Source organism: Capricornis sumatraensis, chromosome 9, assembly GCF_032405125.1.
Source record: "Capricornis sumatraensis isolate serow.1 chromosome 9, serow.2, whole genome shotgun sequence".
NCBI classification, from domain to species: Eukaryota; Metazoa; Chordata; class Mammalia; order Artiodactyla; family Bovidae; genus Capricornis; species Capricornis sumatraensis.
The window spans coordinates 3,227,529-3,255,257 of NC_091077.1; the positions used below are offsets into that span (position 1 = coordinate 3,227,529).

General features: G+C 49.1%; 1 protein-coding gene and 1 pseudogene across 2 annotated transcripts in view; one reads left to right on the forward strand and one right to left on the reverse strand.

Moving 5' to 3' along the window:
- The window catches only part of SQSTM1 (sequestosome 1), an 86,637-nt gene that overhangs the window by 2,742 nt on the left and 56,166 nt on the right, over positions 1 to 27,729 (reverse strand). The window contains exons 1-5 of one of the 2 annotated variants that reach the window (XM_068981247.1): positions 7,852 to 8,064; positions 5,941 to 6,036; positions 5,186 to 5,415; positions 4,957 to 5,098; positions 4,116 to 4,196 (exon numbers count right to left, since the gene is read on the reverse strand). In XM_068981247.1, coding sequence (XP_068837348.1) covers positions 4,116 to 4,196; positions 4,957 to 5,098; positions 5,186 to 5,415; positions 5,941 to 6,036; positions 7,852 to 8,056 — 754 coding nt within the window. In that variant the 5' untranslated portion in view covers positions 8,057 to 8,064. Of the gene's footprint in view, positions 1 to 4,115; positions 4,197 to 4,956; positions 5,099 to 5,185; positions 5,416 to 5,940; positions 6,037 to 7,851; positions 8,065 to 27,729 lie in introns of those variants that run through there. The other variant, XM_068981248.1, reaches the window with a different exon arrangement.
- LOC138085138 (small ribosomal subunit protein eS25 pseudogene) lies at positions 18,815 to 19,192 on the forward strand (annotated as a pseudogene).

The following is a 27,729-nucleotide window of genomic DNA, read 5'->3' on the forward strand; positions in this document are numbered from 1 at the left end:
CATGTCCACCAGTCTCTCACACTCTGGGCACATGCTCACTGAAGGGAAGGGAGGGCACACTCACTGGGTTCATGTTATAATTCGTTTTACTTTCTCCAAGGACACGCCCCATGTCTTAGAGGGAAGCAAGTTCAAAAGAACAGGGCCTTCTCTGGTGGTTCAGTAGTTAAGAATCGTCCTGCCAATGCTGGGGCCATGGTTTTGATCCCTGGCCTGGAGCAACTAAGCCCGTGTGCCACAACTACCGAGCCTGTGCTCTGGAGCGTGTGAGCTGCAAGTACTGAGCCTGAGGGTCACAACTACTGAAGTCTGCACACTCTGTGGCCCGTGCTTCACAGGGGAAGCCACTGCAATGAGAAGCCTGTGCAGAACTAGACAGTAGCCCCCACTTGCCCCAGCTGAAGCCTATACGTACCAAGACTCAGTGCAGTCACATATAAACTAAAAAAAATTGTTAAAGATGGATAAACATCAAGGCCCTACTGTATAACACAGGGAGCCATATTCAATATCCTATGATAGACCATAATGGAAAATACATATATGTGTTACTGAATCACTGTGCTATACAGCATAATTAACATTATAAATCAACTATACTTCAATAAAATTAAAAAAGCAATACAGATTCCCTGCCCCCACCAGAGCCTGGCCCACCCTCCAGAGAGAGCTTTTAACTGACAGCGTGCTGCTTCTGTCTCTCCTGACTGCTTATGTTTACCGTTTATTTCTAACTCTGGATGATCGACACTTCCCCTATCCTTTCAAAAACTCACTTTTTGGTAAAAACTGTATTCAGTGTTTATGTTAGTGCCACTCTATATAAAGTATTCTTTGCTGGCTGAGGAGTGGGCTTATTTCCTCAGAGTTTTCTGTATCTGTAGCAGTAACGATGCTTTCTTTTTCACTTGGTAACTTTCCCCATATTCTCTCACAGCTTCTCTATAGCGTTTTCTACACAGATTAAGTGTATCAGATACCCCATCCATTCTGGTTTTCCCCCTGGAGACCATCCCAGGCAGGCATGGAGCTTCCAGCGCCAGCCTGGACAGGCAGCTCTCTGAACCAGAGGCACAGCGCCTGTGCCTTTCCTTCCATCCTGGCAACTACCGCTGGCACTCTCTCATCTGTTGGGTACCATTTTCAAGTACCTCTTTCTTCATTCTGGACTTGTTTCTTTATTTTGGCCAGAGAGATGGTTCAAGCCCAGGTAAGATGATTAAGACCCTGTCAATTTCATTCCTGACAACTCTGTTTTGCTCCCACACTTGATCATTTTAGTTGGGTACAGAATTCGAGGCTGAAAATCCGTTTTAGATGAGACTTTTGAAGTCAGTGTCTTCTAGCTCTTAATGTGCTCCTTAAGTTCCCAAGCTTTTACAGCAGCCTTCAGAGTTTCAGGAGTCTCTCTTTGTCCCAAGGGTTCTGACAGGACAATTTTAAGCTCTGGTGTGGGGTCTTTTTCAGGCCTTGTCCAAGGCATCTGGGGCCCTTTTTAATCCAGAGGTTAATGGCCTGGCGCCGAGAGACTGTCTTGTATTTGTTCATCTCCTCCCTTCAGTTTACTCTGTTCTCTCTCTGGAATTCTTTCATCCTATATTGGGCCTCCAGGATTAATCCTCAAATTATCCCACCTTGGTTACTTTCCTCCATCCATTCTCCATCTTCCAAAGTTTGATGAGATTGTTTTCTCTTGTCCTCCATTATTTTTTTCCCTTTTTCTTTATCCATGTTGCTTTATTTTGCTTAACCCCCTCACTATTATTTTAGTAGAGTATGAGGAGCAAGCAGAGAAAATAAAAGCAGGCTTAGCAACTGGTACCCCATCTGCAATATTTACATTGTTTTTCTTCCATTTCCCCTGCAGTTTTCATTGTGAAACATTCAAATAATCAGAAAAGACAGAAGAACAGTACAATAGATACCCATATACTTTCTAAAATGGGTGAATGATGCTACTCTTCTGTAATGAATTATTGAGATTACTGAATTAGAGTTTTTCCAACTTGATGATAATCTGAGACTTCAGGGCTTAGAAGACTACCACAGTCTCTGCCCTGCTATCCCCAAAGCCTCTATGTAGGGGCTGTGGAAGACTCCACGGCCCTGCTGTTTTACATCCTAGGAGTCAGTGGCTGTGACCTCCAGCCAGGTACAGCCCTGGGCTCATGCTCTTGCTCAGCTGGCTCTCACAGCACTTATCAAAAAAAGGTCTTAGTCGCTGACTCACTGTACAGACTGCCCTCTGAGAGGTATTAGTGGTTACATCCCTCCTGGGCCCCTGCTCTTGGAACTAATGTTCCCTTCTAAGCAGTTAGTAGACTGAGTTATCCTGTTAGTTCCTCAAAAGAAAGGAAAATACCCGTAACTCCAAAGACAGAGTTTAATCCATCCCTCGAATGGCTCTCTTGAATAGCTACTCAAACACACATTCCACTGAAACTTGTTTTGTAGGGTTCCAGACTCCTCCAGAGTTAGCAGAAAGCACTCCCGCCACTTTGAAAGACCTGAGAGCCTTAATTCTTACTGCCGAAGACCTCAGAGCACTTCTAAAATTATTCCCTTGTGTCCTTAGTGGAGAATCCAGGTCCAGTTCTGAAACACTTCACAAGCTCAGATGGGTCTCAGGATGGAAAGCAAGCGTGACAGTCTCCTGGGAAGCCTTCAGAACACACAGACCCTCATGCCCTACCCAAAATCCACTTAACCAATCAAGGGACCTGGAACTCCTCACTGTTTTAAAGTCTCCTGCCTGAATGTAGATGTGGTTTTGTGACTTCCCAAGTTATCTTGTTCATTCTTTCAAAAGAAAACTTTTATCTTCAGAATAATCAGTTTTAAGAGTTTCCATACACCAAAATATATACCCTCCCATAAAAAAACAAAAACAAAAAATACAACCAACCTTTCATTGGTGATTCTGACGTTCAGTGGACTTGAGAACCACTGTCCATTTACTATCTTCCGAAGAAAAATTTCCCGTGGCCTCTAAGTAACAACCCATTAGTTGGGATTACTTAAAATCCTACTATGTCTTCACTATGTCTTAAGTGAGTGGCAGAGTTTAGGAATAACCTATCTCCCAATTATTTCATCTCTACTCCACTGTTACCCTCCTTAGAAAGCATTAAATATAGTAATTATTTTTCCTCACTTGCTCAAAAGTCTCTTAACTCCAATACAGAAATTGTGTGAGATCTATTTCATGTAGCGGCGATGCCAAGATGTTACTGCTACTTCAAAGCTGCTTCAATGTGAGCAGAAATGGTCTCAGGTTGGAAGCAATGGCAGTCATGCTCTGTGAGGCACAGGGCGGGTGGTGGGTGAGCTTGGACACCCTCCTACAGCATTCTTTCAGACACTGGACACAACTTTTGGACAGACCAGGTAACACTTCCTGCCACTGCAGTCACAAAGATGGTATCATGGATCCATCATAAGTCACCTTCGTCAGCTGATTCTTATGGCCACAACACAGCAAGTGCTGTTTGAAGTTTTATTTTTAGCCTTGGGCCGGGTCACACTATGAAGGTGCACAGCTCACCCACCCGGACACCTACCCTGGGCCTGCACCCTGGGAATCCAGCAGCAGACACGAGAACCTTCCTCCCTTACTCCTTTCTCTCTGACACTGGCACAAGCCCAGTTCTTAGGAAGCACCAGGAAAGGCTGGGGGTTGCAGAAAAGGGCAGAAAAGCAATATGGCATCTCAGCTAACGACTCACTGAAGTCCTTAAAGAAACCCCAAGGCTCAAGTAAGGAGAAATACAGAGTGGTCTTCCAAAGGACAAGCAGGAAGAAGATGAAGGGCAGCCTTAAAACTGAGCCTGGTTACCCTCCCTAGTGGGATTACTCAACCAAATGCTGGCTGATTCTTGGCTGATTCCACTTCACTCTGTGTGGAAAGCTGAAGAATTTGTCAGGGAGCTCAACCTCAAGCGGCCTGTGGTGCAGCACTTGGTCAAGATTGATTGATATGGGGCCAACGAATCCTTACTGGTCTCAAAGACACATCAGCTGCCCCTCCTCTGCAGTATCCCAGCTGAAAGCCACAGAACAGCCGCCTGCACACTGGTTACCAAACGCTCTGCTGATGTCAAAGGAGGGGCACTTACCCAGAGGGCTGAGGGCAGCTGCCACACTCTCCCCTACATTCTTGAGGAAATTCACACTGGGATCTTCTGATGGACCAGAGGCTTTGGTTTCAAAAAACAAAAGATACTTTTAATTCAAAGCATCTCTCTCAATGACTGAAACCTGTCACAGTCCTGTCTGTCCCAGAAGCCCTACTCCCAGGGCCTGGTCCCAGCAGCCTATACTCTATTGCTTCCCTCTCTCCCTGTCTCTAGGCCACCTCCTAGGCCCCTTTGTCTTTCACACCACTCCCCCTTCATCTACCTTCCTGGTGCCTAGAAACTCTGTACACAGAGTATAATGTATTATTTACCCCTCCCCCCCAAAAAGCATTATTTACTCAAACAAATACCCTCATCTTTGTCACTAAAGACAAGGTGAATCAAAGGACATAGTAATACTAATAAAATTAGAATAAAACTAGAATCTAAAAGTTCAGAATGCAAGCTGTGTGTAAATTTTTAACTTGGGAACTGTTTTACAAGACTCGAGCAAACCTGGCTGTGACTTTCCTAACAACTAGCATCAACAAGAAGAGAGCCGACTGGAGACGCAGGCGCTGAAGGGGCCTCCCACCTGCATGCGAGGGCCACCAGGGCAGGTGCATTAGTGGCCTTGAGCACCGAGGCACCTAGTTTTCCCAGATGTACAATGGAAATGATGCCTGCACTTGGCAGGATTTTATGAGGATTAAATGCACAAACGGCCACAAAGTGCCTAGGCCAGCCACAGGCATGCAGGATTTTAGGGCACAGGGAAAGCCCTCCAGCTCTGTGGGCCCTCACATCTCATCCTTCAGAGGCCAGCAGATACAACCCTCACCTGATTCCGTGGCAGGGCCAGGGTGGGCATCCCCTGCCTGAGGAGGACGTGGGCTCCAGTTCCCCGGTGGGCCCATCTCCCAGCCAGGCCACCCAAAGTGCCCATGTTTCAGCTTCCGGAGCCAGCGGCTGTGAGAGAAGCCCTAGGAAGGGGCAGGCAAAGGGGCAAGGGGGTGCCAGTCAGGGGGCTCCCGCTACCCGGCACCCACCCACAGGGAGGCCCCACTCACCTCAGAGCAGTGCCCAAAGGGGCTGGTGAAGGCCAGCTTGCCGTGCTCCCGGTGCAGGCCCTTGCCCTCACAGGCGGAGCACAGGTCATAGTCAGGACAGACGCTGCACTTGTAGCGGGTCCCCACCACGGGCCCATTACAACCATCACAGATCACGTTGGGGTGCACCATGTTTCGGGGCACCTCCTGAGCACACGGGGGGCGCTGATCCCTCCGGCACTCCTTCTTCTCTGCAGGCAGGATGGAGAGCCGAGACTCTTGGTGAGCCACGAAGAATCACACTTGGGGCCATCGGTCAGAAGGCCCACAGTGCCACCCTTCAGACACTGAGTCCACCCGGAATTCAGGTGTTCAACTGACAGTAACAAAGCAGCTTCAGAACCTGCTAAGAGGCTCCAATTCCTGCACCTGTGACCTGGGGACGTGTGGCCCAGGCAGGAGCAACAGAGAGCTGTGTCCGTATGGCTATGGTCTTGACCCGCACTAAACTAAACCCCAAAGCTGCCCTGGCCCATGACTGCAATCAAGAGGGAACTCCCCTCAAGAAAAGAGTGAACCCAGAGACCCTCCAACCTCACCCCCTGTGGTGGACACAGACTCCTTTCTCAGGTCAAGCAGAGTAATGACTGTGGTCCTGTCTTAAAGAGGCCCAGTCTCCTCACCCCTTCTTTGGAGGAACTTCTGCATAACCTCAAGCCAGCTGCACTGAGCAGGGAGCACTAGGCTTTAGGCCGCACCCCAGCGCAGCCCCTTACCTTTAATGTAAATGCGGAAGATGTCATCCTTCACATATGACATAGCCATCGTCAGCTCCTCGTCACTGGAAAAGGCGACCAAGTCCCCGTCCTCATCTAGATTGTTTAAAAGACAGCATGTGAGCACCCAGCGTGTCTCAGTTGGACACAGCTGCTGAAAAGGGCTGAGGCTGGTGCTGAAGGGCCATTGCAAGGCTATAAACCAAAGCCCACCTGTCTAACCCAGAGAAAAGCAGGGCTGAGGGCAAACCACCAGCTCACTCCACTGCCTGGAAGGTAAGGACTCCAGCCCGGGCCGTGGACACACGCCAGCAGCAGTGTGTGTGCAGGGACGGCAGTGACAGCTCCTGCCCACTATGCTCTGCCTCTGGGCCAGCTGCCCCATCAGAAGACTGCTGTCTCTGTGCACATCCCGCCAGACCCAGTCCCCATGTCAACGTGGAGATCCCCGTCTATGACCTGCTCCCCTTGGACCGCTTGTGGCTTAAAAGACTAAAGCAGAATACGTCTGCCTGCTTCCGCCCCCAACAAAGTTAAAATTATGTATTTGTATGTAGTCTCCAATTTTTAGATGTTGGCACAAATGGTTTAAAACATCACCATGCAAAACAAACCACACATACATCTGCAGGCTAGATCAGGTCTGTGGGTCACCAGACGCAACATCTACCATAAAAACAGTGGCTGTATCAAAAGCCAGAAACAACTCAAATGTCCATCAACTAATGAACAGCTCAACAAAATGTGCTGTATCCATAAAACTGAATGTTATTCAGCCACAAAAAGGAATGAAATACTGATACATGCTGAACATATGTGAACCTTAAAAACATTATGCCAAATAAAAGAAGCCAGTTACAACAGACTACATATTTCTACATGAACTGCCCAGAACAAGGGAATCCATAAAGTAGGTTAGTGGTATCTGTGGCTGGAAGCATGGGATGGGAGGATCGCTAAAGGGCAGAGTTTCTTCAGAAGGTGACGGAAAGATTCCCAGATGACTGTGATAATGGCTGCAGAAATCCGTGAATATGGTAAAAACTGTACACTTTGAATGGACGAATCCTATGGGGTGGTAGCTCAATAAAATCGCTAATTTTTAAACAGGTGGAAAAAAAAGGCAGCAGTCCAGAAGAAGGTCCTAGCACCGCCCCACGTACATGGGCCCGCCTCCATCCCAGCACAACAACTCCGCTAACCCCACACCCAGCAGCCAGCTTCTCACCCGCGCAGCTAGAAACTGAGCTGCCTCCTGGACTCTGTCCCTACACCATTACTTCTAAGAACGTTTTCTCTTGTGCCTCTCATCACTGCCAGTGGGATAACGCCTGGATTCCGCCTAGCCCTGGGTGTTCGTGAGGCTGCTCGACCTCTGCCAGCCGCCCGCGAGTCGCGGGCCAGGCCGCACCACCGAGCGCCTCGCCTCCCGGGGCGTTTAACGGCGTCACCGCTCTCCCCGCCGGCCCTTCCGCGGCTGCCCGCCCCGGCTCTTCCGGGTTCTCTCCACAACCCCCACCTGGCGCCGGCAGACCCGGACTGCGGCAGCCAGGAGTCGGTGTAACCCGAGAGGCGCTGGGGGAGCAGGTGAGGACGCCCGCGCCCTCGCCAAAACCTGCACTATCACCGCGGGGAGGAGGCCTCTCACGCCGCCAGGCCTGAGACTCGCCGGGAGGGCCTGGCGGCGCCAGACGCCCCCCTCAAGGGCTGGCTGCGGCCACCGCTCCTCGTCAGCAGGGCGGCACCAGGACCGAGCTAGGGGCCCACGCGGGCCGCCGTCCACCCGGAGAGCTGCCAGAGAAAACCCCCGCGGGCGCCGCCCAGGCCGAGGCGAGGGGCCGTTGACCCGGCCGGCAGGGCAGGGCTGCGTCACGGCCCCGCACCGCTGCCGAGGGCGCCGGGCCCGCTCACCGCGGTAGTGCGCCTGAAAGCCGCCGGGCCGGAGCACAGGAAAGAGCGCAGCCACACGGCTCAGCAGCCGCTCACAGGGCCGGGGGCCAGCGGCGGCCTCGGCTTCGGCCTCGGGCTCCGGGCTAAAGCAGAAGCTGAAGCGGCGGATCTCGCGGGCTGCGTCTTCCTTGCCCAGAAGGTAGGCCTTCACCGTGAGCGACGCCATCACCGCCACTCGAGGAGCTGGAGCACAGCTGGGCAACAGCGGGCGGAGGCGCGCGGCTTTTGTAGGGACGAGGGAAGCCGCGCCCCCCGCCACCGTCTTCTGGGGGCGGGGCCTCAGCGCCCGGCCGGGGCTCGCGAGCCGCCCTCCGGGAGCCCCAGGCTCACTGCCCGCTCGTCGCCGCCGGGCCCCCTCATTGCCGCCCCCTTTCTTCAGTGCCCCTAATGCACCAGGCACCCCAAGAGGCCGGCCCCCTACTCCGACATCAAAGATCTTTCACCAGCCTCTTCACCTGGGGACCCCTCCCAGGTCTGGTCCTGGCTGTGACTCAGCAAAGCAGAAGCCAGGCGGCCTGGAGATGCCCGGTGCAGGAGGAAGGTGGGCGACAGAAGCCCGAAGCCAGGAAGCTCCTAGGCGCTCAGCGGGCACCGCCATCTAGAACAAATTGGCTCCTGAGGTGCTGTCCTGACCTTGCCACTCTTGGCAGAAGCCCCTCCCTTTGAAGCCATCAGCTTCTCGGGTGGCAGCCCACTCCACCATCCCCAGCATCCTCCATGACAGCCCTTTACTGAGTCGTGGAGGGACAGACCCTCCCAACTGAAGCGCAAGCAGCAGCTCCCAGTTTGACAGAGGGTAGGGTTGAGAGGTGCCAGGACAGCACAAAATATTCCCATCTCCACCTGACCCGGAGGGCTTGCTAAGGCTTCCTGGAGCCTCAGTAGCCACCAAGTGTTAAGTGCTCCCTAAAAGACTCCCCATTGGTGCCTGGACACCCATTTGTCATCAGGTGGTACCCAAGGGCCTGAGGGGGTCTCAGGTCTGTTGGCCTCATGAGCAGCCCAATAGGCAGATCAACAGCCTACCTCCCTGTGCTGGGCATCTCCAGTTTTATGTGACAAAAGTGACCTGTTCAAACAGCCTGGGGGAAGGGGTTGGGATGAGTGTCTTAGAAGAAGGTAGTCGAGAAGGTATGTCACCCTATGAACCCTCCCAGGTATGGTTCTGTGAGTAGAAAGTCAAACCTGCTGAGTCAAATTCATGCTTTTTCATGGTGGGGTTTGTGGAAGCAGGTAAAACTTAAAGGAATAAGGGGAAACCTGGAGACCACAGGAAGGTCACTTGGATTTGGCTAGTCAGATGCACTGGTGCGATGCTTGTGGAAGCACAGCTGGGACCTGTTCACAGGGGTGGCTTGTCCTTCCCAGAGAGCTCCAGAGAAGGCAAGGCTTTGAACTGCTGTCTAGAACCCTGTAGAGAGGACAGTCTGTTCTCAGGCTTCTCCCGGCATCCCTACTTTGAGCCTGGGAAAAGACCCTCTCTGCCTACTGCCCTACAGACAGAGTTAAGGGACAAAGAGGGAGCAGTGCTCGGTGGAGGCACCCCACAGGTGCCCCTGTGTGACTCAGCAGCTTGAGAGTCACTCAGCCCTGGGCAACGCAAGAGCTGGTTTCCTGACCCCCTGCCAGAGCTTCATCATCCCCAGCTGAGAGTGTGAGGAGTTCACCACCAAAGCCCTGCGGTTCTAGGGAACCTCAGATTTCAGGAAGGACTCCAGGCACAGCCTCTGTGTTTCAACAGAGGCAGCTGAGACAGAGACTGCCCCTAGGAAAACATCTGCTTTCTTGCCTTATAATGTTTGAGACAGTGGTGGGTTTGCAGGGACAAATGGAAAGAAAGCTCAGGGAGAAGGTGGGTGGGAGGAAATGGGGCCTGGGAAGCAGGCAGACCACCCTGGCTGGGGAGCCAGGATGGGGGTGGGGGGGGTGGTGGTTCTGGCCTTCCCAGCATGCCTCACTCCTGAGCCCGGCCCTCCCCCGGCCCTCCCCCAAGGCTTGCTGGAGGTAAACAAGGCGGCAGCCGGGGAACTCCCTGGCAGGGCCCTCTCCGCCTACGCTTGTGGTCAGGTGGTCTGGCCGGCAGTGAGTCAGCATCCCATGACCAGCCGTCATAACAAGGGGATCCCCAGCCCCCTTGCTGCCACCCACCTCAATGACATCTTATCAGGCAGGCAGTCAAGGTGGGGAGATGTTGCATGGGTCTCTTCAGGCCCCGGGGGCCAAAAGAGCAAGGTGATGCCAGGGTGGTAGAGCCGGCAACCAGAATCTGTCCCCATGATCCAAGGAGGACGCTCTTCAGGGCCCCTGCTGCCCCAGATGGGAGGAAAAACAAGGAACAGGTTCCTTGCTACCTCTCTCCCCGATGGAGTGGGGGGCTGTGAGTTTGTTCCTAATATGAGGGTGAGGGTATGCCGTGTATCCAGGGGGCCTGACTGGAGGGGTGGCTTGGGTGGTTTGCCCACCCCTTATGTGGTGTTGAATGCAGGAGAGGGGCATGTGCAATACTGCATTTCTGCTGGCTCTTCAGAAGTGGCAGTTGGTTATTTTTAGCCTTTTTGTACCTTTTTTGTCTACAATTTGCCCCAATTACTGTATGCACATAGCTATCTTAGTCCCTTAAGAATTTCTTTGTGGGCCTCCCTGGTGGTTCAGTGGTAAAGAATCTGCCTGCCAAGCAGAAGAGCCGGGTTTGATCCCTGCATTGGAAAGATCTCTTGGAGAAGGAGATGGCAAACTCCTCTAGTATTCTTACCTGGGAAATCCCATGGACAGAGGAGCCTGGTGGAGTCCATGCGGTGGCAAAGTCAAACATGACTTAGCAACTAAACAATGATAGTTTCTTTGTATTTTGTTGTTTGAGAAGTGTGTCCAGGTGCAAACATTGCAGCGCTGCAGCAAAAGTTCCCAGGTCCCACCCAACCTGTCTCGATCCCATCCCTTGAAAATAGTTTTCTTAAGTTTCCTTTATTTTTCTTTGCCAAGTGGAGCCAGGCTTAGACGTGTGTGGTGGGGCAGCCAGAAACAAACCCAATGCAAGACTCAGACTGAGCTGCTCTGGGCCACCATTTATATGGAAGATTACAGGAAATCAAGCTTTTCCCCACCCCAACATTAGGTCCAAGGTTTGAGTTCGTTTCTCCAATAGAAAACGGTGTGATGAGTAGGGTGCCTCCAGGACACAGGGCCTAGGACCTGTCTGCTATTCTCTTCCTCTCCCTAACAGGGAAGGGACACACCCTCTCCCAACCAAATATTCCACCTGGTGACTTTTTCCCGGCTCCTCCCCTTTCCTAGACCGCTTTCCCCACTGCCTCCCACTGTAACCTCCAACCCTAAATGTCACCTCAGTGGGGCCTTCCCTGACCACACCCTCGGGAAAATCCCCAGGCATGGGGTATCACCCCTTTTTAGCCCTCTGGCAAAAGCGCACAGCTCAGCCCACAGGGAATCATGGGGGCAGGAGGGAAGCTTCTTAAAGAGGAGCTTAAAAAGTCAGTGGCCCTGGGGAAAAGGAGATGAAGGTACAGAGGAGACCTGATTGGAGAGTTAGGTGATGCCAAGCTGTGGGCCTCGGGAGGCCCCAGGGCCCTCCTGCCTGGCTGCTGCCTCCCTTCTGGCTGGGCTGCTCGCACTAGACTGGAGCTGGGGGGCGTCAGGCCCTGTGGGAGTCGTGGCGGCGGCGCGCGCGGAGTGAGACGTTGCGCAGGGGGCCGTGGGGCCAGCGCTCACCTACGCGAAACCCGGGAAAGGAGGCCCGGGCGCGGCGCCAGGGGCCTTTCCCGCTGAGACCCAGGCCCAGCGCGCCTGCCCGGGAGGAACAGGCGGCCCGGAAGGGGTGCGCCGGAGCTCGGGATGCGGAGTCACTAGAGGGGGACAGAGGTTGGAGCCGACAGTCCGTGTCCTTGGGCTTCCGGTGCCGGGCGGGGTCACTGCCGGACTGAAAAGCCGACAGGGGCTTCGTTTTTTCCGCAGTGACAGGGAGCGAACACCTCGCTCTAGGCGGCAGACCCGCGGGTCAGAAGTGATGCAGTCGGTCGCAGGTGCCCTGCAACGCTGGACGAAGTGACGTGGACCCTGCCCCAGGCAGGAGGGTGGGCGGGGCGCTCGGAGGAGGGTTGCGATTGGGCTCCGAGGGCCCCGCCCCTCGCGGCCCTTTCCAGCCCCCACTGGAGACCTACCCCCGGGCGCCCCTCCGAAGGCAAGGTCCAGCTTGACTGCGGAAGGCTGGGAGAATCAAGGCTGGAGCCATGCGGTGTGGGGGCGCGGAACTTGAGGAAATGGTGGGGCGACCCTTGACGGGATCTGGTGCCGCAGGCGGAGCCCCACGGAGGTGCCTGGGCCTTCTGGGCTGGGGACCGCCGCTCAAGGCAGAGGGGTGCCGGGGGTCCCAGCTGGACTGCGGGCAGCAGTCTCCCAGGAGCGCCTCTCCGGCCGAGCCGCGGGAGGGGCGGGGGCGGGAGAGGCGCTTCCCTGACCAGGTTGGGAGGTTAGGATCACGTGGAACGGACGGCCGCTGCTTGTCAGGGTCCGGTCAGTGTCCCTCCTCTCCCCGGCTCCCTTCGAAAACCTCCTGGAAAAGTTATCTGTCGTTCTCTTGTGCTCTGAAGTTCCTCCCTCCTGCTAGGCTCCCCACCAGCCGCTGCCTCTTGGTAGCAGCTAGCTCCCCCAAGGCTTGGGCGCCCTCTGTTCCTGGCGCAGGGCACCTCTTTGGCTCAGCCTGGGTCCCAGCGCCTGAACTTTGGGGGAGCTGGGGTAGCATTTGCGGGGTCAAGTGTTGGACGTAGCGCGTGCCTTTCATCGTGTAACCCTAACTCTCGAGCTGGGATGGCGCTGCTCCTCCTCCGACCTTCGGTAAAACGGTGTCTCGGACGCCCCCTTCCGGTGAGGACCGCCTGGCGCAGCCGCCGCCAGACTAGCCCTTGAAAAGGTGCCGCGAGCCGAGGTGGGCAGCCGCCTTGCGGGGTCTCGGTGTTCCAGCCGCTCTGTCGCGGGGGGAAAGCGTGTGCCTGGACAAGAGAAGGGCGTGCGGTGGCCTTGGCAGGCCCTGATGCTCTGCCTGGCGCCTAGGAGCTACTGTGTGGCAGGCTCTGAGCTAGGGACAGAGGAGAGGACAGGAGAGGCGCGAAGCCTGAGCGCCCTGGAGGTCACGCCAGAGTTGGCAGGATGGCAGCCACTGCGCCCTGGCTAAAAGCGTGTCAGGTGGGGAGAAACCGCAGCGCATGGGTCCCAGCTTCAGAGAAGGGCGCCACCCTCTCCACCGCAACCCCCTTCCCCCGCCCCGCCCCGCGCAGTTCTGGAGAAGGAGCTGAGGTTTCCTTAGAAGAGGCTTCTGAAGAGAAAAGGGGGCTAAAGTCCCTCTCCACCCCCAGATTTTGCATTCCCCAGTCCCTGTGTTAACACCTGGGCTCGTGGACTCTTTAATCAATAGAAATTGGTAAAAGGCCAGCCAAGAAGGCCGTCGGAACTGCTTTCTTATGTCAGGTAACTAGAATAGCGGGGAAAAAGAAAAAAAGAGAGTCCAAAATGGTGGAACCATGCAGAGGAAAAAACAAAAGCCCATGAAAGGGGCAGTCCAGGACCTGAGTGAGAACCTCTGGTCTTGGGTGTAAGCAATAAGGCAAATGTGGGTACCACCCCCTATTTGCATAGGGAATCAGGTTCCAGGGGAAGGAGACAGTATAAAAACGCAAAAAACGAGCGCAATAGGGGCAGCTTATGGGTGACTTCAGGTTTTCTTTTTGGTTCAGTGTTGAAGAATCTACCTGCCGAGCAGCAGCCACAGGTTTAATCCCTGGGTCAGGAAGATGTGCTAGAGAAGTGAGAGGGCAACAGGCAGGAAGGCCAGGGGTCTCCAAACGGAGGAAATAGCCTGCAAGTGTCAGACATTTTTCTCTCTCTTAAGCAGCAGGAGGAAACTAGCGATATTTTTTCCTTCTCTATACAAATTTAAAAGGAGGTTTCTCTTAAAATACTGTGTTGCCATAATGACACCTGGTTTCACTTGAAGTTAACCAATGCCTTTTTCTTATGGAAATATTGATCTTAAGTTATGCTAATGACCTATGCATTTACCCCAAACTCTGTCTTCAAGTCGGTTCCGCCTTTTGGCTCAGAACCTACTTGACAGACCAGTATGTTATACTCAGATATTGTTCCTCCAATCTATGTAAATGAAACTGTATGGTGATCTGCCTTCTTCAAGATTCAAGTTAATCATTTTATGGCCCAGGATGAACCATTTGGTGCCAAGATTATCCCAAAATGCATCTCATGGGTGAGGGGCCTGGTGCCATTCTGAGTTTTAAGACATTCCTTTCTTTCATTAACAGACTGCTGGTGACTATATAACATCCAGCTGAAGACTAGCAGGGGGGTACTCTTTCTGCCCTCTTCTGATGCCTATGTCAGAAGCTTTCTCTATCTCCTTTATACTTTAATAAAACTTTATTACACAAAAGCTCTGAGTGATCAAGCCTCGTCTCTGACCCCGGATTGAATTCTTCTCCTCTGGGGCCAAGAATCCCGGCATTGTGATTCAACAACAACCTTTCAGAAGGAAATGGCAACCCACTCCAGTATTCTTGCCTGAAATCCCATGGACAGAGGAGCCTGGTGGGCGCTCAAAGTCCTTGGGGTCACAAAGAGCTGGGCACGACTTAGTGACTAAATGACATTGGGTTGGCCTGCCCTTGCTCCGTGGGAGTCTGCTGCCTGCTTCCGGCTTGAGCTGTAACTTGTCCTTACAAATACTGCCAGCTTAATAAAATGCTGTTTCAGCTACACTTGGTCCACCATTCCAAATCTCTGATAGAAGGAGACAAGAGCCGAAGGAGAGTACACCCACCCGACACTTAACCTGGGATGAGGGTAGGAGAGGGTTGGTGGACCCAGCCTGGAAGGGTGGCATCGCTGCCTGCCTCCTCTGCTGCTCCCATGTGCAGGGGTCACGTGATACCCAGCTTTTGCTCCCGGCCCCTCAGAAGCAGCAGCTGGGTTTTGGCTTTTTTGTATCGCGTTGCTCATCACTTGCCCCATTCGTGCATGCGTGCAGTCACTTCCAGTCCCTTGCAGTTTCTTTGTAGTCTGTTGCTGGAGGAGATGTTTGAGTGCAGGCACTGCTTACTGTAAAGAGTCCCAGGTCTCAGCCTATCTCACCCTCACCTGTTCAATTTCTGTCCCTTTTCTGGATGGAAATTTTCCTTTGAAGATTCATTTCTCCCCTATCATTGTGGGTAGGATGGAATATACATATGACCCAAGCTTAGCCAGACAGCATCTGAAGCCCCCTGGGTCAGGGGCGGGCATGGAATTGCACACTGGGGTCCCCTGAAAGCAGGAGCCTGCCTGAAAGCCTCTGGGTCCCTGCAGGCCTAGTGCTGGCTCATGAAATGGCTTATACCAGTTGACGTTGGTCTTTTTTCTTCTGTTTAAATTTTTTTTTGTCTGTGCTGGGAGTCCTTGCTTTGCGTGCGCTTTCCCTAGCTGCGGTGCTCAGGCTTCTGACTGCGGTGGCTTCTCTCGTCTCAGCACAGGCTCTAGGCAGGCAGACTAGTTGCTGCAGCAGCTGTGGCTCACAGGCTCCGGAGCATGGGCTCAGTAGCTGTGTGTGGGCTCAGTTACTGCTCGGCATTTGACATCTTCCTGGGGAGCGAACCCGTGTCCCCTGCATCAGCAGGCAGATTCCTGCCCACGGTACCACCAGGTCAGTCCTGACTCTGGTCTCGGTCAGTGTAGCCAAAAGTACAGAACCACCACTTCCCACTCCGTGCCTGTTGCCGGGTTCCAACGGCAGCGATGGTCCCCGCAGTGCAGACCAGAGGTGTGGAGGCTCGGCTGTGGCTGTGATGGCGCGGCCACATCCTGCTGACTGTGCTCCCGGAAAATAAAAGTAACAACACTCTCATAGCGCTCCTCTTACGCCAGGAAGCATTTTGATTTTTTTTTTTTGCCAGTTCTTTGCTTTCATGCTTTACTGAAAGTAAAATGAATCAAAGACTGGTTTTGGTAAGCAGATTATGTCTCTAAAAGAATTAGTTTTCGTTCAGAGCAGAATGTTGTCCCATCCACTGTGATACAAATCCTTTTGGACCAGTGCATTCAATATAAAACTCAGGCAAGGAAACATAACTTTATTCTCTCCATGACTATAAATCTCATATGAAAACATGATTTACTGATACTGCTACTAAACTTTTTCAGTCTTTACTTCCCCTTTTGCTCCCACCACCCCCCTTAAATATAAAATTTGCAACATTTCCCTCAAGTCTGACAGCCTTCAGTACAACCTGCTTTGTTTGACATCGGAATCATTTTGGGTCGCTTTTGAATGGTTCTCTGCTTTTTGGAAGAGTCATGTAATGGTTTAATTCTTAAATCCACCTTTTCTTTAATGTCCTAACATGTCAAACTCCTCTTCCCTTTGGGCCATTTCTTAGTAGTCAGCAAGTGTTCAAAAATTTAATGTCCAAATTGACCAATACCTTTAAACCCTTCTTCTGGCATACACACTTGCATGACATCATCCCTTGCAACATAATCTGCAATTGGTCATCAGCCTTTCACAAAATGACAGCTGAATATTTTATATAGATTGACTCACCTGCTCCCTTGAGGTCAGACCATGTGATTAGCTCTGGCCGAGAACCTGAGACAGAAGAGCCGTGTACCTTACAGGCCAGAGCGTTTATTTATTTGCCAAAGCCAGAGCTTCTAAAACGCATTCCCTTTTCCAGAAAGCCTGCAGTGTTCAGGTGGTTATTCTTGGAGCCTCAGCGGGAACTACCACAAGCAGGTCAGACCCTCAGGCTTTGAAAAATATACCATTTTAAAATCATAGAGTCTTGCAGTTGTTGCAGCAACACAGTGCACAGAAAGGATAGAGTAACTCGCCCAAGGCAAGGCAGCCTGAGCCACGGTAGCGGAGCCAAGATTATGAACGCAGGCAGGCTGTCTCTCCAGGTTACGCTCCTGACCTCAGTGATCAACTATCTTCTAAATGTCCTGAACCCATTTTACTTTTCATTGCCAGACAGTCCCTCTCCTAGCTGCATGTATCAGGGCAGAAAGACTTTTTCTCGACCGTCTTAGATTCAGTACTTGGGGCCTGAATTAAACCAACAGGAGACAGATTAGCAAGAAAATGTTTTTATTCATGTACTAGACAGAATTTGGGGCTTATATGCCAATTTAATGGGGGAGCAAAGGAGAAAGGGGGCAAAAGGTACTTACAAGGAAAACACATGGCTTTTAAGAAAGATAAATGGGTCTGATCTCAGAGGGAGAGCAGTGAACAGTCCTAAAGAGAGATCTTAAGTTTCCTGTCCAGGAATTAAACTTAAGTAGCCTGAATATTCATTGGAAGGACTGATGCTGAAGCTGAAGCTCCAATACTTTGGCCACCTGATGTAAAGAGCTGACTCACTGGAAAAGACCCTGATGCTAGAAAGATTGAGGACAGGAGGAGAAGGGGATAACAGAGGATGAGATGGTTGGATGGCATCACCGACTCAATGGACATGGGTTTGGGTAAACTCCAGGAGTTGGTGATGGACAGGGAGGCCTGGCGTGCTGCAGTCCATGGGATCACAAAGAGTCGGACACAACTGAGCAACTGAACAACGACAACAAAGCCTGGATGAAAACTAGGAATCTTAGTCACTGGACCACCAGGGGATAGAGGCTAGAAGGAAAGTTCCCTGGCTCTTCCCTCTTATCTGAAAGCAAGGTTTCAAGGAGGCAAAAACTGTAAAAGCAGATACAAAGTTTATTATCAGAGACACAGCACAATGTAGGAGAGAGCACACACAGAGACGGTTAAGAGAAGCAGGGCAGAAATAGGCACCCAGAGAGACAGGATATGGGCGTTCTCTCTAACGGGGAGGGCCACAGTGTCAGAAGCTCGGCCAAGATAATATATCCTGTGAAGGGAGTGGATGTCCTAAATGAGGAGCGCAGTAAAAAGGTGATTTAAATCACTTAGACACAGGACAGTCCTTCCAGGCCTTTGTTTACCTTTGACCTTTATCATTTCTTTCTTCACACCTGACTGCCCTAAGACCTTCCCCTAAATATGTGTGCACTTTTTTCTAAGATGGATCCCACCACAGAGGCCAGTGGGTGCATGCCTGTCCACACTTCCTGTGGAGTGAGGCCCACTCCCTCTTCGACCCTCAAGAAGCCTTCCTGTGCGTGAGCAGACAGGGAAGTCTTCCTTGACCTCAGGAGTTGGTACCTTACCCCTTTACTTTAGTAGAGCTCAGCTTTTGCCACTAGCTTTGTCCTTGGCGTGTCTGGGTGAGAACAAAGCTTCCGTTTTACTCCACTTGACGAACACCGCCTGTCTAGCCCGGGGGCCCATCTGTCTCCTCCCTCGGGTCCTTAGGAGACTATTTGCAAGTTTTGTGACAATGTCTCCTTGGGTTATCAGGTGAAAAGAGTCAACCTGTTACTGAAGAGCAAGTTTGTGTGCCTGATGCAGTGAGGCCACACAGGCCAAAACATCGGAGTTTGAAGCCAGGAAAGGTTTATTGCAGCGTCACATGAGGATAAAGGGCGGCTTGTCCCCCTCAAACCTGGGACTCCCCAAAGGGTTGCAGCAAAGCAGTTTTAAAGGCAAGATGAGGGAGGGGCTTGGTTGGTTGTTGCAAACTTCTTGGTCCACATAAGTCAGATCACAGTGTTTCTGTAAAGCTACAACAAGACAAATGTTACTGTTTGTGACTTTTTATATGAATGGAAAAGTGTTATATCCTTAAAGGTCAGAGCCTTGATAATGGGGCTAGCCTGTATACAGGCTGTATTCAGGCTATCTGCAATATTTTAAACTCAAATAGAATACAAAGGTATTATTAATAGAATACCTTTGCCTTTTTGTCCGACATCTTAGCGAGGCGGCAGTGGTTGCAGCTGGTCTCCGGGCTTCGCTATGCCGCCCAAGGACGACAAGAAGAAGAAAGATGCCGGAAAGTCGGCCAAGAAAGACAAAGATCCAGTGAACAAATCTGGGGGCGAGGCCAAAAAGCAGAAGTGGTCCAAAGGCAAAGTTCGGGACAAGCTCAGTAACCTAGTCTTGTTTGACAAAGCAACATATGACAAACTCTGTAAAGAAGTTCCCAACTATAAGCTTATAACTCCAGCTGTGGTCTCTGAGAGACTGAAGATTCGTGGTTCCCTGGCCAGAGCAGCCTTTCAGGAACTCCTTAGTAAAGGACTTATTAAACTGGTTTCAAAGCACAGAGCTCAAGTGATTTACACCAGAAACACCAAGGGTGGAGATGCCCCAGCTGCTGGTGAAGATGCATGAACAGGTCCCACCAGCTGTACATTTTAAAAAATAAATCTTTATTAAATCAAAAAAAAAAAATAGAATACCTTTGTATTCTATTTGAGTTTTTAATAAAAAGATATTGTAAAAGTATTCTAAAGGTGAAAGAAACATCTACTATGAAGATATGTTCTTGCCTATTACAAATATTTCTCTCATTGATCCTAGGGAGGGGATTTAGGACACTGGAGTTCTTTTGGGAGGCTCTGCTTTTAGACAGGTATAGGAATTCCAGGGCGGGGGGAAAAAGCTTATTCTCCAAAGTCTTCAGTTCAAAATTCTGTGTCACAGCGTCTCCCTGCACCAGCGCCTGGCTGGCCTTCCCGCTTCCTCGCTCAGCCTCTTCAGTCCCTTCTCCGTGCGCCAAAGTGATCATTTCAGAATGCAGATAAGACTGTCACTCCCGCCACAGGCCCCATTCCGTCCCCGCTTTGGACAGATCCCACAGCTTCAAGGGCACAAACACAAATCCCTGACAAACGGTGCTCTATCCCAGCGCTGTGCCCTGCCCCGTCCGTCCCAGACCTCTCTCACTGAGCTCCACCAGACTGGCACTGATTGCTGACACTGATCAACCCTTTCTCGAGAACTCCTCCTCTGCCCTGGGTCATACGGCTAATCTCACGTTCCCAGGGAGGCCCCTCTGTGGTCACTCCCCACATGATCAGCTCTCTGAGCCCCACAGGCCTTCCCCTCCCAGCACTGCGCACAGCGGCCACAGACAGGACTGTGGCCGGGCAGGACTAAGTCGAAGTCAGTGTACAGTGTGTCTGTGTCGCCAGAAACCCGAGCAAGATCTGGCACGGGGTGGACATTTAGAACATTTGCTATGAATGAACAAGGATGTGAGGTTGAGACAGGCTGGGACCTGAAACAGGGACCCTTTGCTTCAGTGCTTGCCCCTGGACAGAGCAACAAAATACAAAGGAAACTATAAGAGACTAAACGCAACCCAGCAGCGTAGATAACTGGGCAAATCATGAACAAGAGACAAAAAGACCGAAATCCCAACTGCCTCTTCTGAGGGGGCAGGAGCAAAAGCAGGGCGCTGCACGTGCACCCTGCACATGGCACCATCAGGACGGTGGGCAGACCACCTAAGCCACCCTTCAGGCCTGAGCCCTCACCCGCCCTCCCCCCACCCATAGAAGGAACCCGCTTACCCTTCTCCACCAGGGACCCGGCAAGGCAACCTCTTACTTGTGTTTGCACCCTCCTGCTGCAACAGGAGTCCCAGCCTCGCCAACCTTTCTTGTCTGGCCTCTTACCAATTTCTATTAATTAAGGCGCCCAGGAACCTTTATCAGTAACATACTCTGCAAAGGGACACAGTCCCCTTCCTGGGAGAGGATCTGGGCACCTCCGGGCCCACCAAATGCAGCATCCTTTTGTGTGACAAGCAGCCTCCTGAACCCCTAGTTTCAGCATCACCACACTTGCTAAGTCTGCCTTCCCGGCCCCTGAGGGCCTCAGTACCCTCATTCAAGCAACACTTTCTTCTCCCCTTTCTCCTTTTACTCTCATGCTTCCCCTCCCCTTTGCCCCTTTTCTCCCCTGACATCGCTCTACTTCTCTCTCCATCCTCTGTCTTCTCCTGCTTCTGTCCTGTCCTTCTGAGGGGCATCACACAGCGACAGTGTCACTCCTCTCAGTTTGTAAGGCCTGCTCCCTCTGGCCAGCAATGGCTCACCCTGGTGGAAGTCTGAGACGGGAGAGACCTGCCTCTCACCTTGCAGATCTTGGTCTAGCAGGCTGTCGCTGACTGGAGATTTATGAGAGCAACAGAGGTTCAAACCTCGCATCCTGTAGTGGCCAGAAGTCTGACCATCCAAATATTCCCACCTTTATTCTCCTGCTGCCAGGAAGTCTGGTTGGGATGGAACAGACTAAATCAGCAGATTTCTGCTTTGCGACCCCATGGACTGCAGCACGCCAGGCTTCCCTGTCCATCACCAGCTCCTGGAGCTTGATCAAACTCATGTTCATCGAGTTGGTGATGTCATCCAACTATTTCATCCTCTGTCGTCCCCTTCTCCTCCTGCCTTCAATCTTTCCCAGCATCAGGGTCTTTTCCAATGAGTCACTTCTTCGCATTAGATGGCTAAAGTATTGGAGTTTCAGTTTCAGCATCAGTCCTTCCAGTGAATATTCAGGACTGATTTCCTTTAGGATGGACTGGTTGGATCTCCTTACAGTCCAAGGGACTCTCAAGAGTCTTCTCCAATTAAGTTCAAAAGCATTCAAAAGCATCAGTTCTTCCACACTCAGCTTTCTCTATAAGTCCAACTCTCACATCCATACATGCCTACTCGAAAAAGCATAGCTTTGACTAGACAGACCTTTGTTGGCAAAGTAATGTCTCTGTTTTTTAATATGCTGTCTAGGTTGGTCATAACTTTCCTTCTAAGGAGCAAGTATCTTTAATTTCATGGCTTTAGTCACCATCTGCAGTGATTTTGGAGCCCCCCGAATAAAGTCTGTCACTGTTTCCATATTTTCACCATCTATTTGCCATGAAGTGATGGGACCGGATGCCAGTGCAGTTCAGTTCAGTTGCTCAGTTACGTCTGACTCTTTGCAACCCCATGAGCCACAGCACGCAAGGCCTCCCTGTCCATCACCAACTCCTGGGATTTACCCAAACCCATGTCCATTTAGTTGGTGAAGCCATCCAACCATCTCATCCTGTGTTGTCCCCTTCTCCTCCTGCCCTCAATCTTTCCTAGCATCAGGGTCTTTTCAAATAAGTCAGCTCTTCACATCAGGTGGCCAAAGTATTGGAGTTTCAGCTTCAACATCAGTCCTTCCAATGAACACCCAGGACTGATCTCCTTTAGGATGGACTGGTTGGATCTCCTTGCAATCGAAGAGACTCTCAAGAGTCTTCTCCAACACCACAATTCAAAAGCATCAGTCCTTCAGTGCTCAGCTTTCTTTACAGTCCAACACTCACATCCATACATGACTACTGGAAAAACCATAGCCTTGACCAGATGGACCTTTGTTGGCAAAGTAATTTCTCTGCTTTTTAATATGCTGTGTAGGTTGGTCATAACTTTCCTTCCAAGGAGTAAGTGTCTTTTAATTTCATGGCTGCAGTCACCATCTGCAGTGATTTGGAACCCAAAAAACTAAAGTCAGCCAGTGTTTCGACTGTTTCCCGATCTATCTGCCATGAAGTGATGGGACCAGATGCCATGATCTTTGTTTTCTGAATGTTGAGTGTTAAGCCAACTTTTTCACTCTCCTCTTTCACTTTCATCAAGAGGCTCTTTAGTTCTTCACTTTCTGCCATAAGGGTGGTGTCAGTCATCTGCATATCTGAGGTTATTGATATTTCTCCCGGCAATCTTGATTCCAGCTGTGCTTCTTCCAGCCCAGCGTTTCTCATGATGTACTCTGCATAGAAGTTAAATAAGCAGGGTGACAATATACAGCCCTGATGCACTCCTTTTCCTATTTGGAACCAGTCTGTTGTTCCATGTCCCGTTCTAACTGTTGCTTCCTGACCTGCATACAGATTTCTCAAGAGGCAGGTCAGGTGGTCTGGTATTCCCATCTCTTTCAGAATTTTCCACAGTTTATTGTGATCCACACAGTCAAAGGCTTTGACATAGTCAATAAAGCAGAAATAGATGTTTTTCTGGAACTCTCTTGCTTTTTTGATGATCCACCGGATGTCAGCAATTTGATCTCTAATTCTTCTGCCTTTTCTAAATCCAGCTTGAACATCTGGAAGTTCACAGTTCACGTATTGCTGAAGGCTGGCTTGGAGAATTTTGAGCATTACTTTACTAGCGTGTGAGATGAGTGCAATTGTGCGGTAGTTTGAGCATTCTTTTGCATTGCCTTTCTTTGGGATTGGAATGAAAACTGACCTTTTCAGTCTCATGGCCACTGCTGAGTTTTCCAAATTTGCTGGCATGTTGAGTGCAGCACTTTCACAGCATCATCTTTTAGGATTTGAAAGAGCTCAACTGGAATTCCATCACCTTCACTAGCTTTGTTTGTAGTGATGCTTCCTAAGGCCCGCTTGACTTCACATTCCAGGATGTCTGGCTCTAGGTGAGTGACCACACCATCGTGATTATCTGAGTCATGAAGATCTTTTTTTGTACAGTTCTTCTGTGTATTCTTGCCACCTCTTCTTAATATCTTCTGCTTCTGTTAGGTCCATACCATTTCTGTCCTTTATTGAGCTCATCTTGGCATGAAATGTTCCCCTGGTATCTCTAATGTCCTTGAAGATATCTAGTCTTTCCCAATATATTATTTTCCTCTATTTTTTTGCATTGACCGCTGAGGAAGGCTTTCTTGTCTCTCCTTGCTATTCTTTGGAACTCTGCATTCAAATGGGTATATCTTTCCTTTTCTCATTTGCCTTTCACGTCTTTTATTTTTTTTCTCGGCTATTTGTAAGGCCTCATTGGACAGCATTTTTGCATTTCTTTTTCTTGGGGATGGTCTTGATCACTGCCTCCTGTACAGTGTCACAAACCTCTATCCATAGTTCTTCAGGCACTGTTTATCAGATCTAATTCCTTGAATCTATTTGTCACTTCCACTGTATAATCATAAAGGGTTTTATTTCTATATACTGATATATGTGCAGGTGAAGGTCCCACCTGTGTGTTGGAGTCCACAGATGACTTACAGTTGGCTGGTTTCACGCCTGATGACCCTGGTGGGCAGTGGACAGGCTGTTAGCTCCTTCACTGGCCCATTCTGGAAGCACCAAGTCTGGTGCCTGAATAGGCATCCACAGCAGGTGGGTTAACGGCGATCTCTTTCTCTTTTCCAGTCTTTTCAGTCCTGCCTCCCTTCACCTCTCCCTTGGTTCTCTTACCCACACTCCCATGGTTTTCATCTTGGAGACTCCTTGTTGGCTCACCTTTTCATGAGCCCCCGTACTTCTCTTTTGTGTTCCAGCTGGCAGAAGGGCTAGTTGAGAACGGAGCTGGACTGGACAAAGTCCCCCAGAGGCCGCCTTGCAATAATACCGTGTCTTTGTTTCTTGTTTGTGTCTTTAAGTTTCTGTCATTGATACCTGTTGACTCTTAGTCAGTGAACGTATCAGGATCTTTGTTTTCTGTGCTTTTGTCTGTCCCACCACTCCTGCAAGTCTCTACCTCATTGTGCCTATCGGTTGAGCACTTAAGCCTTAAAATGCAAACACAGCGCACATTGCCTGAGACTCCAGCCTTAGGTTACTTAGTAGGACTTTAAAGAACATGGAGCAGGGGGAAGGAGCTTGCATTTCTCTCCCCAGTCTTTAAAATGTAACTGTTCTGCCTGGGCTTTCAGGAACTATCTGATCCAAAATCTGTAGCCCCCAGACTGAGGAGGAAAAGGAAGAAGCCTGTTAAAACTCGAGCCAGAAAACTATATGGTCTTCAGTGCTGTGTCGCATTATGTAAAAATTAACTTTTAAATGTAAACACTGACTTGTAAATTTTTAAGTTAGAAATTAACTTGTAGTTAACTTTTTACAAGTTAACCTGTAAAAAATTAACTTGTAAATTTAACATGTTAAAAAATTAACATGTAAATGAGTATTTAATTAGCTTAAAGTAAATTAAGCATTTATATAAATTCTAAGCAATACAAAAGAAATTCACCAGAATACATTTCAGGTTCATGTGACCTGGGAAACAGTCAATATTGAGTTAATATCTAGAATAAAGTTAGCTTAAGCTTGTAGGTTTAATTAATACAGACCTGTCTTTCGAGTCATCAAGTAAAATACTTTTATTGTTCCTAGGGTTACTGAACGTCAGTAAGTGCACATTGTTTCTGTTATAAAATCTGTCAATGAGGAAAATAACCTGATATAATTAAACTTTTAAGTATATGTAACAGAGATAACAGCTTTTTGGTAAACTCTATAGGAATAACTGGGGCTTCCCAGGTGGTGCTAATGGTAAAGAACCCGCCTGCCAATGCAGGAGATGCAAGAGACACAGGTTCGATCCATGGGTTGGGAAGATCCCCTGGAGAAGGAAATGGCAACCCACGCCAGTATTCTTGCCTGGAGGATGGACAGAGGAGCCTGGCGGGCTACAGTCCATGGGGTCACAGAGAGTCAGACACGACTGAGCACAAACACACACATAGGAATGGTAAGTTTTGAAAATGTCCATCTAAAATAGTTTCTCTAAATCTTGGTAACTTGACACTGAATGATAGGAACTCATTGAATATGCCGGGCATTTCAAATAAGATAAATATTGGAACATTAATTGCTAAACAGGTCTAAATTTACCTATTTTTCTCTTACAAGAGGGAAAGTACAGATGTTGTGTTTATTAGACACATATCTTGTACCATGTTGAGGAAAGAAATAATGCTTTGGGAAGATGCATGTTTCTAGAGGTTATGAGATAGTCTGATCAGAAAATGCTGACATGACAGTTTATAATTACTTGCTTCTTAGTTTTTGCTAGAAATTAATGCTCTAAGATTAAGAATTATGAGGAAAACATTTCAGTATGCAAGGAAAATAGGAAACATGTTTTCAGTAAATGAAGATGTAAGGATGGAAGTGCATTTTGTTAAAAGATAAAAAGTGGTTTTGTCCTAGAGCTGGTTGTTTCTAAATGAAAAAGAAAATGAGAGACAAAATAACATAGGATACAGAAAGCTGGAGAAGTTTCTAGAAAAGGAACATTGGGAAAACATTTTTGCACGTGGTCAGGATTTTCTCAAGATTGGATTCAATTTTAACTAAGTAAATGGATTAAGAGTAGATGGCATAGGACTGGATTTTGTTTCTTTCTCTTAAGAGAATAAAGTTTTCTTGGAATGCTGCTTTTACTAACAGATTGTGCAGACTTCTTTGCTTTTAAATTTTAAGCTGTTACTTATTTGCCTTTTGAAATCTTTTATTGTCACTTTGGTTAAATGAATAAGTATTGTTTCACAGGGACCTGTGAGCCTATATGACCAAGTGTGTTAAAACTTTTTAGGATTTTTTTTGCCTTTCAAATATCAAATGCTAATTGAAGTTATTTTGACCTACAGCTGAAGCATCCCAAAGAGAGATCCTAAACTAACTGGGTTTATTTGGTATATTAAATTACATGGGAAGCATTGGCAAATGAGTACTAAATATTCTTAGGCTGCATAACATGGGTAAATGTTATTGATATAGATACTCTAGAAATTATATGAAATTCTTAAAAATCTGGTATGTCCTGATAAAAATATTATCAGTCACGATTTCTAGTTACTATAACCAAGTTTGTTTGTCAATTACATTGTTATCAGATGTTCAACTGTGCTTTTTAAATCTTTTGTCATTCATAGACAGTTAAGCTGATGCTTTGTAAAAATGCTTCATCTTCAAGAAGATTCACAGAAACAGCATTTTGACAAGTACAGGTTTCTTTCTTTTTTTTAATATTTTATTTTATTATTAATTTATTTATTTTAATTGGAGGCTAATTACTTTACAATACTGTAGTGACTTTTGCCACACATCGACATGAATCTGCCATGGGTGCACATGTGTTCCCCATCCTGAACCCCCCTCCCACCGCCCTCCCCATCCCATCCCTCAGGGTCGTCCCAGTGCTCCAGCCCTGAGCACCCTGTCTCATGCATCAAGCTTGGACTGGCAATCTGTTTCACATGATAATATACATGTTTCAATGCTATTCTCTCAAATCATCATACCCTCGCCTTCTCTCACAGAGTCCAAAAGGCTGTTCTTTACATCTGTGTCTCTTTTGCTGTCTCACATACAGGGTCATTGTCACACATCTTTCTAACTTACATATATATGCGTTAATGTACTGTATTGCTGCTTTTCTTTCTGACTTATAATAGGCTGTATAATAGGCTCCAGTTTCATCCATCTCATTAGAACTGATTCAAATCCATTCTTTTTAATGGCTGAGTAATATTCCATTGTGTATATGTACCACAGCTTTCTTATCCATTCATCTGCTGATGGACATCCAGGTTGCTTCCATGTCCTGGGTATTGTAAACAGTGCTGCGATGAACACTGGGGTACATGCATCTCTTTCAATTCTGGTTTCCTTGGTCACACATATATTTATATATATATGTATTACACACGTCCATACACACACAGAGTTTTATTCTGTTTTTCTGTGGTTAAGTACAGTGGGCCATCTGTCCATTGTTTCAAGGGGACGTTCTTCCTAGAGCAGCCTGTCCTCCAGTTTTAACAGTCATCTGAGAGAATCCCCTTCTTTTTCTTCTGTGCTATTTCTTGCATTCCTTGTCTCCCTTTTCCTCGGTTTACTTCATCTTTTTGGAAGACAACATTCTGTAAACGCTTCCTGAGAAAAGGTAGGTGCGAAATAAAGATTTTGAGGTCTTCTGTATCTTTCCACTTTATCCTCTTGTTTTTAGCATGGTGCCTAAGTTCTGATTATGGCTATATGAAGGATCCCATCATTAAAAGTAATAAATATTTCTGGGTTTTTCCCCTTTTTTGATTATAAGTGACCCTCAGAACATTCCTTTGCTCTCTAAACTATTGATTAG